Source organism: Schistosoma mansoni, assembly GCF_000237925.1.
Source record: "Schistosoma mansoni, WGS project CABG00000000 data, supercontig 0154, strain Puerto Rico, whole genome shotgun sequence".
Classification (NCBI taxonomy): Eukaryota; Metazoa; Platyhelminthes; class Trematoda; order Strigeidida; family Schistosomatidae; genus Schistosoma; species Schistosoma mansoni.
In genome coordinates this window covers 637,992-649,606 of record NW_017386049.1, presented here as the reverse complement: position 1 = coordinate 649,606, position 11,615 = coordinate 637,992, and the positions used below count along the sequence as shown (strand labels likewise).

The window sequence follows — 11,615 nt, the reverse complement described above, 5'->3', positions numbered from 1 at the left end:
TATATTTATCAAATTGAGTAAAAATGTAAGGAGAAAAAGATCATTTCATTAAAGTTAGAAACTGTTCACATGAATAACAAACCACCAATCATAATTGTATTGATTATAGATAGACCATATATATATAATTTTTTCATAGTTGAAATCATGAGTCAATTGAAGCTAGACAACCATGGAAAACCTGAAAGAACTGAACGGTTGCTCAACTTCGTAGATTGGTTGAAGTTATACATTAACACCATCGGATGCCGCCCAACTCAGTGGCCTAGAGGTTAAGTGCTCTGGCATGAGACTGGTAGGTCCTGGGTTCGAATCTCGCGAGGCGGGATCGTGGATGCGCACTGCTGAGGAGTCCAACAATAGGACGAAACGGCCATTCAGTGCTTCCAGGTTTTTCATGGTGGTCTAGCTTCAATCGACTCACGATTTCAACTATGAAAATACTGAAATCTCCACACATGCAATAAACAGCTTCCACTCAATGATAGATATATCAGTGTACACATATTCAAAAAGCTACTATATATTAACTCAGTCAATCAGTCAGTCACAACGTAGAACTTCATACGTACGTACATCAGTTCGAGTTGCTATACCACATTAGCACAGAGATCCAGTTATCGATTCAAATCTCATAGTGGTAGAAGTAGTAAAAGTATAAGCAGTAATCCGAAAGATTAGGGTTTGAAGATGTTATTGAAGGAGTATAATCCAATGAAATACATTTGGAAAAAGCACACTGTTGAGAAGTCCCAAACTCGGACAAAACGACCGTCCAATGCTACCAGGTTTTCCATAGTGGCCTAGCTCACATCGACTAATGAATTCAAACTAGGGGACATACTAAATCTCCACAAAACCCCTTCAAATATTAACATGGTCAAATATTAAGAATATGTACATGAAATTTGCTAGTGTACTTTTAATATTACCAGAATGGGATTTGTGGAGATTGTAGTAATTTTAATAGTTGAATTCATTAGTCGATGTGAGCTAGGCCACTATGGAAAACCTGGTAGCATTGGACGGTCGTTTTGTCCGAGTTTGGGACTTCTCAACAGTGTGCATTCACGCGGGACCTATTTCACTGGATTATACTCCTTCAATAACATCTTCAAACCCTAATTTTTCGGATTACTGCTTATACTCTTACTACCTCTACCACAATGGGATTTGAATTTACAATTGCATCTCTGTGCTTATGTGATATGGCAACTCGAACTGATGTACGTACGTATGAAGTTCTACGTTGTGACTGACTGACTGACTTACGGGCAATTAGTTCCCCTTATTAATTTAAATAAAGCCATAACAAATATTGATGCCGAATAATATGAATTCATTATATTTCATGGTTGCTCGTCAGTTGCTTACAACCAAAAATGTATTAGAATTTTAGCATTGAGATAATAAATAGTGTGGAACAATTGACATAAGTGAATGTAAAGGATTGGAATGACAAAAGGTTATTAATGATAGATGTTCAAGAAAAGGTCAGCGGTTATTAAGTGTTAGAATCAAGTAAACATAAAGGGTGGGTGATGTAACAGTTGGGCGGAGTTCAAAGACAGATAAGATAAATTGTGTAATTCATGGAATTAAAAACAAATAGGATGGGTTACGTAACTCATTGATAAACTTTTGTCATTCCAATCCATCCCATTGCAATTCAATTATGTCAATTGTTCCACACTATTTATTATCTCAATGTTAAAATTCTAATACATATTTAGTTGTAAGTGTAATAATGCAAACTTTCACATTCAATCATAGCACTTGATACTACTTGGATTTGAAGTAATCCTTACGGAATCCAGCCTAATGATCTCGAAGTTGGGTGTCTATGGAATCCTTCATTCTGTTTAACAATACCCTGTTGAATACTTTTCATGATATTGAGATAAAAGTGATGCTCTTGTAGTTATCGCACTTGCTGAGATCGCCTTTCTTTGGTATTTTGATCGGAAGTCCTTCTTTCCAGTCTGCTGTAGCTCCTCCGTGGGCTACTGCCGGTCCCAACCCCAGGTAAAGGAGGAGGGTTAGGCATGGGGTTAGCGACCCCATCCCGTAGAAAACCAACTCGCTAAAAAAAACGCTAACCAGAAAAAAAAGTAGAATAGGGTAGTCGAATAGAATTGATGTCAATTCTTTTCAGAAGTTAAAGTTTTTTTTCGTCAAAACTTGAATGGAACAATCAAACAGAATTATTTATTTAAAATAAAATTCAAGTGTAATAATGTAAAATTTCACATTCAATCAAAGTACTTGATGCTATTTGGATTTGAAGTAATCCGATTACAATGATTCACAGTTTATAGCCAATTTAAAAAAATCATTAGAGGTGATAACATTTTTGTTGATTATCATATGAGCAAACACTTTCAAAAGCAAGTTCATCAATCAATTTCATAACTAACACCATAAGGAACAATTTCACTGGTATATATACTGCTTGTGCAATAATTGTGTTATCACCTGTAGCCGCCTATTAGAGACAGTGAATTATCGATCGGATCAATGACACACGAAACCCGTACGAGCAGTCTAGAGTACTTATCGGTCCTGCTTTCTACCTAGCCCAGCCAGTTAAGTCCAAAACACCAATGACAGCCTCTGCAAGATGAATCATTATTCTCAAACATACTGAGTTTATATACCAATCAAACAGACCACATCGTGCCATAAAATAGAAAATAACATTTGTACAAGATTCGGCCAGATGTGGCTGGCTCTTCTATCACACACGCAACAACATATGCAGGAGATGACCAGTGTAGCAGCAGCAGTAGGTCTCAATATAAATAAAGGGAAAATCAAGACTCTCCGATACAATACAACATGCACCAATCGAATTACAGTTAACGGAGAAGCTTTGGAGGATGTGGAAACCTTTACATATCTGGGCAGCATCATTGATGAACACAGTGGATCTGATGCAGATGTGAGGGCGCGAATGGGCAAAGCCAGAGCAACATATTTACAACTGAAGAACATCTGGAACTCAAATCAACTGTCTGTCAACCAACACCAAGATCAGAATTTTCAATACGAATATCAAGACAGTTCTACTGTATGGAGCGGGGACGTGGAGAACTACGAAAGCCATCATCCAGAACATACAGGTGTTTATTAACAATTGTCTACGCAAAATACTTCGGATTCGTTGGCCTGACATTATCAGAAACAACCTACTGTGGGAGAGAACAAACCAAAATCCAACTGAGGAAGAAATCAGGAAGAAGCGCTGGAAGTGGATAGTACACACATTGAAGAAATCACCCAACTGCGTCACAAGACAAGGCCTCACATGAAATCCTGAAGGCCAAAGGTGAAGAGGAGAACCGAAGAACACATTACACCGAGAAATGGAGACAAATATGTGGAGAATGAACAAAAACTGGCTAGAACTAGAAAGGAAGGCCCATGACAGAGTGGGTGTGTGTAATGCTGGTCGGTGGCCTATGCTCCATAGGTAGTAACAGGCGTAAGTAAGTAAGGCTGTGAATTATACAATTATACCATAAGAATTATACGTATTATATTGGTCCATAAATAGTTCTCAAAGTTACCATTCATAAATCTCCACGGGATATAACAAATTGTCAACCGGATAAATGTTACCCAATTATAAGAAAAATCATTGTATATATACTAGTGGAATTATTCTTATGATGAGCTGACATGTATTGCACAGCGGTTCTGATTTCTCATCCCCCGTTGATGAGAAATTTTAGGGTGTAGTTAAAAAAATTTTGAAATAGGTGGTTGGTGAACTTGTTTTTGAAAGTATGTGCTCATGTGCTCAGCGGTATGTATATCAGTGGAATTGTTCCTATGGTGCTAATTATGAAATTCAAATTTAGAGTACTTTATGTTCCTTATTTACTTGTGAATATATGTCTGGTTAGTTAGAATCATAATCGGACTAAAGATATATATATCATACGACTACTTTCTTATTATTGCAATACAACCTAAACAATCTATTGTTTCCCCCCGATATAACAAGAAGTCGATACATAACACTTTTCTATCTCATTACGTATGTAGTAAACACAAATGAAATATCTTTTTTTAAAGTACAAAAATTTTTGGAAGTTTTCCAAAACACCTTCACGTCCACACAAAACGGTAACTATCAGCATTAATTGAAAGGGAAGTATATGTATATATATACCCTGGGACTTCAGTACGATTATCTCCATTCTTCATCTAACTGACCTTATCAATACACATTGCTAAATGTCATTTTGAAATTTGTTTTCAATCCATTTCCTCGTCATTTCAACTTTCTATAATTCATATAATCTTGTTATTTTTTCACTATCATTGTAACTATAACCATGATATAACATCTCATCCATAATTTATATCATTCAACTTTTGACTCTATTGTTCCCCCACCAACTAGTATAGCATGATAGGACTTAAAGAATTGAATGTTCTCGGCAATGTAGTCCGACGATTATGTCAATATAACAGACGTGATCTAGTTTACTAAAAACTAAAAAAAAAATTGGAAGAAATTGTTCTCTCAATGATCGTATTTGTATATTGTAAACATTCACACATCAAATATTATAACCCCCAAATGCCCTGGTACGGTTGAGAGTGGGAAGAATCCACTCTCTCTCTCTCTTCTTCGTCATTTCATAGTAACTATAACCATGGCATAACATCTCATCCATAATTTATATTATTTGTATATTACTTTAATCGAATGATTGTAACCTATCAATGAGCCCTACTTCTAATTGATTTTAATCTTCTTGTTTAAACTTTATAACACTAGGCAATTTGAATACTACATTGTTTCGTGTATATCTCAATAGATCAGAAGGTGTTTTGTGGAGAATTTAGTATTTTCATAGTTGAAATCATGAGTCTATTGAAGCTAGACGTTCAGTGGTCTACAGGTTAAGGGTTTGCGCACCAGATCGATACATCCTGGGTTCGAATCTCACGAGTGCGGGATCTTTGATGTGCACTGCTAAGGAGTCCCATAATAGGACGAAATGGCCGTCCATTGCTTCCAGGTTTTCCATGATGGTCTAGCTTCAATTGACGCATGATTTCAACTATGAATATATCTCAATAGTCAGCCAGTATATGAATATTGAGTATTTAGATGGAATATTTGTTGATTTTTACTCATGATCATCTCAAGTGCTTTTAGAGTTATGAAAATGGTTTTCATTCACCTGTTTCCTATATAATGAAGGGATACCTTTTAAGGTACCTGAATAAAAGAAAATGGTTTACGAGTGTTCTTAATGACTTGCGAGTGTCATCTCAATGTCTAACGAAACAACTGTTTGTGGCTGATCACACACGATTTAGTTGAGTTAACTACGTTGTTTCAAAGCTTAACCGCTGACGATCAAAACCCAAGGGATAGGTGATGTTTACTATTTTAAAGGCTGACCTCCTCTAACACCATCTCTACAGAAGTTTTTGTTTGAGGGCAATATGTTACTGACTTCATAGTTCTATATTTTCAACTTTTGGCTCTATTGTTCCCTCACTAACTAACTTAACTTGATAGGACCTAAAAAATTGAATGTTTTGGTCAATATAGTCCGACGATTACGTCAATATAACAGACGTGATCTGGTTTTCTGGAAACTGGAAAAAATTGTTCTCTCAATGATCATGTTTGTACATTTTAAAGATTCACACATAAAATATTATAACCCCCGAATGCCCTGAAACGGTCAGGAGTGGAGAGAGTCCGCTCTCCCTCTCGAAATGCTCTCAAATAGATGCGCGTATAAATCCATTGACAGCGAAGTCCTACTCACTTCTTTCTAGCACCAAGCGTGTTGTTTACGGAGTTTAGAGGACAAAAAATAATGTTCTGAGCTTTAATCAGGTTGGTAGATACGGAGAATCCGCCTAGAGGAGTTGGAAAACCCTGATTCCAAATCAATGGTATACATGGGCTCCAGTATTCTGAGGGGACAAATGGCGTATGATTCATTTGTTGGTCACTGGCTACTATGTGACTGCATCTTCTCACGATGTTCCACTGTCTTGTGTATCAGATTTTTAGGTCAAAGGCTCCGAGTGTGGCCTCCTAAGAAAACCATCTGTCTCGGTTTGGGCATCTGAGAAGTATCACAGTCCTCACACAAATCAAATGAGATTTGTGTGGCGCATATTTATCTGGTGCTTCCTCGTACCAATATGTATGTGTTTAAATAAATAAAAAAACAACTAATCATTTTATAGATGTGGAGTATTGACATTTGTTTGAGAAAAGTTGTTTATCTTAAATTTAGATTAATGAATTTAAACAATGTCCATTTTTATGATAGATTCTCATCAATTTGTACACCATTAGTTATCGAAAAAAAAACCTGACTAAAATGGCATTCCAAGTTGTTAGACAACTAACTGTCTTTCCAAAATATAAATTAATGATTATTAATTATTATATGTAGTTGAAATCATGGGTCAATTGAAGCTAGACCACTATAGAAAACCTGGAAGCACTGGGCCACCGTTTCGTCCTATTCTGGGACTCTACAGCAGTGCGCATCCACGGTCTCAACTCGCGAGATTCGAACCCAGGACCTACCAGTCTCGCGCAAGAGCACTTAACCGATAGACCACTGAGGCGGCATCCGATGGTGTTTATGTCTAACTTCAACCAATCCACGAAGTTGTGCAACGTTTTCACCAATGTCTTCATTGAGTTGATATCTCCCAACAGACCTGGTTGAACAACTTTGCTATCTGTATCAATTTAATACATTCACGGTTCTTAATAGGCTGATGAGGACTGAAATATCGAAAAAAGGTCATTTGAACTCTTATTAACACCTTACTTTTAGAATCGTTTTGTTGTTTCGTTGATTCAGTAGCTCAGTAGATAATATGTTCGAGTTAGAAGCGAGAAGTGCTGGATTCGAGTCCCTGTTATATTGATTGCTTGAGTGCTCAGTTAATACATGAACTTGCTGATTCTCGCCAATGTGGGAGGAGTGAATTAGCGATCGGATCAATGACATACGAAACCCCTACGAGCAGTTTAGAGTACTTATAGGTTCTGCTTTCTACCTAGCCCAGCCAGTTTAGCCCAAAACACCAATGACAACCTCTGCAAGATGAATCATTATTCTCAAACATACTGAGTTTATATACCAAACAAACTGACCACATCATACCATAAAATAAAAAATAACAATTGTACAAGATTTGGCAAGATGTGGCTGTGAATAGGGGAACAGTAATTAATAGACTAGAGATAACTCAAGAATGGTAAATCGTATAATAATAGTCTATAGGTCAAAATAAGGCTTATAATAAGAAGGACATGAATATGACGAGTTATTATATTATATTGGTCTATAAACAGTCCCCAAAAGTTACCATTCATAATTCTCCACCGGATACAACAGTCCCAAATGGAATGAAACGCATTTCCTGTATTCCACTACTAGCTACAGTCTGTCTATACTGAAATAATAGATACCTAATGCTCTTTAAATATTAAAATGACTGGGATATTTAACATATACGATAATGTGTTAGATTTTCCTAACAAATTCAATCGATCAGCGGGTAACGATGGAGTGATGAATTTCCAACTGAAACGATTATTAACTCCTTTTTTGATTTGGATGATGATGATGAATAGTCGGAATAAAATGTTTGGAGTTATACAGATAGAATATGTTACTATTTTTCTAATAAGTAGTATACTTTGTATCTTAACTTTTTCTTATAACTTGTTATCGAATGTTTATCTTGTCAGTACCTGGTTTATAGTGTTGTGCTCTTTCTGATGGTTAGTTTATTCACCAAGATTCCGCTAACATTCTATAAATCATTCGACAATGCTAACCTATATTATCGGAGTTAAAAACTCTTTATCATTCAGTCACTTAAGATTGTGTATCCTATTCAAAACATGAAAGTCATCAGTTCAATATATTGATAAGTTGTAAATGCTCACTACTAGGATGCTATAGACTTCAGTTGATGTTAAATAGCTGTCAAATATATGTTCACATCTGTTTATTTGTCTATTAGTATCATCAGATTTTTCATGTGGTAATATTTACAACGGCAAGTAAGTGTTTATTTCATAGTTGAAAGCGTGAGTCAATTGAAGCTAGACCACCATGGAAAACCTGGAAGCATTGGACGGCCGTTTCGTCCTATTATGGGACTCCTCAGCAGTGCGCATCCACGATCCCACACTCGCGAGATTCTAACCCAGGACCGACCAGCCTCGCGCCAGAACCCGTAACCGATAGACCACTGAGTCGGCCGGCATCCAACGGTGTTAATGTCTAACTTCAACTGATCCACGAAGTTGAGCAACCAATCACCAATTGTCTTCAGTGAGTTCCTATTTCACGACAGACCTGGTTTGCACTGCACTGGTCACTGCTTCTCACTGAGGAGTCTCATAATGAGACGAAACGGCCGTCCAGTGTTTCCAGATTTTCTATGGTGGTCTAGCTTCAATTGACTCAAGCTTTCAACTATGAAACATACTAAATCTCCACAAAAACCCTTCTGATAAGTGTTTATTATCCTAGTTTTATCCCATAACTCTTTACATTTCTTCTGTACGCACTTATAGATGACAATCTTTGTTGATACATTCGATAAAGCTACTGAACGAATTCACTCAGATTTACCATATTATTCAAGTATATCATCCTATCTTGGTGAAAGTTCTATAACAACATTTAATCCTAATATCACAGGAATATTTCATCGTTTCTATTTACCGATTGAAAATTATTATCTAAGTTCATCTACAATTGGACCGAATTTATTGATTAAACGGAAAAATTGTTCTGCTGATAGAAGTAAGTTTTTTTCTATACAAATAAGATTTTTATTATTGAAGGTTTTGTAGAGATTATATAATTTTTTATAGTTTAAATCTGGAAGCACTGGACGGCTGTTTGGTTCTCTCATGGGACTCCTCATTAGTGCAAACTCACGCCACTGTATCCAGGTACAGAACTTTCGGTCTCATGAGCTTGTGTCTAGATTCAAGACCAATTGGCTTAGGCCTAATAATTTATGGAGGTCTATCTTCGATCAACGTAATATCATGACTAAGTTCAAGATGAAATTCCTTTACGTCGAGTGAGAAGCCATGACCAGCGAAGTTTGATCATTTCGGGTGTGAGATGACTATTTTCCGCTTTCAGTGGATGAGGGTTGCGCAAAATCACTAGTTGATTGAAGTTTTCTGTGTGCATCACTGGATTCCGGCTCGATGATCCAAAGAGTAAAGCGTTTGCAATCAAGAACGAAGGTCTCAGTTCCGATTCCCGAGTATGATGTCGTGAACATGTACTTTTCTGGGGTTTAATACAAGGACAGAAAGGTATCAAAACGTTCTTTATCAGGGAAACTAATAGTAGTTTCATTGTTAAGGGCTTGAATATTCATCATCAGGATGGAGAAATGAAAACTGGGGTAGGAAAGCTCAGAATGATGAGATAAAATGTTGAAATTGTTATGAAATGTAATCAGGAGGATCATCGAAACAGAAATAAACTAGTTGAGGGTAGAAGGTTTAAGGTGAAAATGGAAGGGGAAATAGATGGTTCTAAAGGAAGAAAAGTACGAAGAATGAAAAAAAATAATATGACATTAAGACCATGGTAGAAGAAGAGGCTGTACCAATTTCTTTTGGACACACAATTCTGGTTTTCCCAGATGTATGGCTATTGCTTCGGCAATGCTAAGAAAATGCAATATAATTGCTTTTGGAAGACTTCTGCTTACTTTGTAGATGATTTTGAACGCAGAGTTCGTCTTGATTGAGTGGCCTGTGTTCACAAGGTGTTCGATTACTGAACTCCTTATTGCGCCGTTTCCTTCTGTTCTTAGCCACGCCGGTTTATATTCTTGAATTCTTTTGGATAAAGTAATCATTGAACGACCTATATACCTGGCTTCATATGAGCAAGTAAATTAATAAATGCACACATAGTTGGTTAGATGAGATCATCAGTACTCAGCCATCGTCTATTCAGAACATCATACGTAGATGAATCAGAATCTTATACCATGTACGCTTTCTGGATGACTGCATTAGACTGAATGACTATCAGCAGATCTCAATGAACATCAAGAACGCTGAAATAATTAAACTGATTTGATGAATTTTTCATATTGATCTGTACAAAAAAGTTACTGATAGTGTGATATGAGCTACTTATATCCACATAAGTAGTATACAGCGATAATCAGGAATGGAATGTATTTTAGTAGAAGATCGAGAAGGAAAGAACAGAAATGAAAAGCAATCGGCATGAAAATACAGGAACAATGAAATCTGAGACGATTAACTTATATTTGCAAAAGGAACAGTCAAGTTTGAGACAATGGATTGACATTTTGCAAATTAAGTATCTAGTGTATGATTGTCAGATTTTACTAAGACATTCTGTAATTTTGTATCGATTGTTCCCATTAGTGTTCTTGTTCACTGCAGTAGGAATTGATATATTATTTAATTACTGCCAAATATATAATATTTTATTGTTTAAATTCCTTACTGATCACTTTTGCTTATTTATCTTTTCAAATGTATAGGATTTATGGGAATGGTTACGTTGAATACAATTTGGTGTAATTATTTTCATTATGTTCCAATTGGGTAAGTTGAAAGAGAAAAACAAAATGAATAACTTCACTTAGTATTGTTTGTTTGAATGTTCCCATTGATGTTTTTAGGACTGCAACTGATCAGTCTATCTCTTATTGGCGTATGTGCATACTGTGCGGTATTGCCTCGATATAGCCTTAATTCACAAGCATGGTAAGCAAAGATGGATAGTGGCTAGCAGTAGAATCCAGTTTGATGCGCGTTTCGTCCTATTTGGGACTCGTCAACCGCATGTTCATTAATGATGGACACTGTCACCATAATTCTCGGTCAACAGAGTCGAACTGTATCTTAAGTTCAAGGAATCTGACTATAGTTGGGTGGTGAAAAGTATATCGATGGTTTTAATACAATTAATGGTGATCATCTCAATTAATATAATGATCAGAATAGGTTTCACTGAACACACCTTCATTTGATAAAAAATAATGAAGTTTCATCCTTATAACTCTATATCTCAACGGATTACAGAAGGAATGAGATATAACTCTTTATCTCTGACTACTACCAGGTTTTCCATGGTTGTCTAGCTTCAATTGACTCACGATTTAAACTATGAAAATACTAAGAATTTGTCAATTAATCCAAAATGGTCAAGTGATTTACGTTGGAAGGCGGTTGTTAAAAGTAGTCGACCAAAAGCCTAGCTTGACCTAGTATTCATGGTATTTGGAACTTCTTGTCTAGGTTGTATTTGTCGTCTTAAGCGAACTGATACTTTCTCGTGAATTTAATCTCATATCACCCAGTTTTGTAGCCAGAAGGTGAACTATTTAGAAGAGATTGTTTAGACCAAATTGTAATATTAACTGAAATATGAGAAAAGACACAGTTCTGTCTCCTCTATGAAAACAATGATCTTATTAAGCAATGATGGATAGTGCCTAGCAGTGGAATCCAGGACGAGTGTTTCGTTCTATCTGGGGCTCGTCAGTTTGATGTACCTGCATCTCAGACTTGTTGATGT

General features: G+C 36.3%; 1 protein-coding gene across 1 annotated transcript in view; it reads left to right on the top strand.

Annotated features, from left to right (window-relative positions):
* Smp_175320 (gpi inositol deacylase pgap1, putative) overlaps nt 1–11,615 on the top strand; it is a gene marked incomplete at both ends in the record, with an annotated part of 56,986 nt that overhangs the window by 43,720 nt on the left and 1,651 nt on the right. The window contains one exon of the mRNA XM_018798487.1: nt 8,597–8,828. Within this exon, the coding sequence (XP_018646716.1) occupies nt 8,597–8,828 (232 nt within the window). The remainder of the gene's footprint in view (nt 1–8,596; nt 8,829–11,615) is intronic.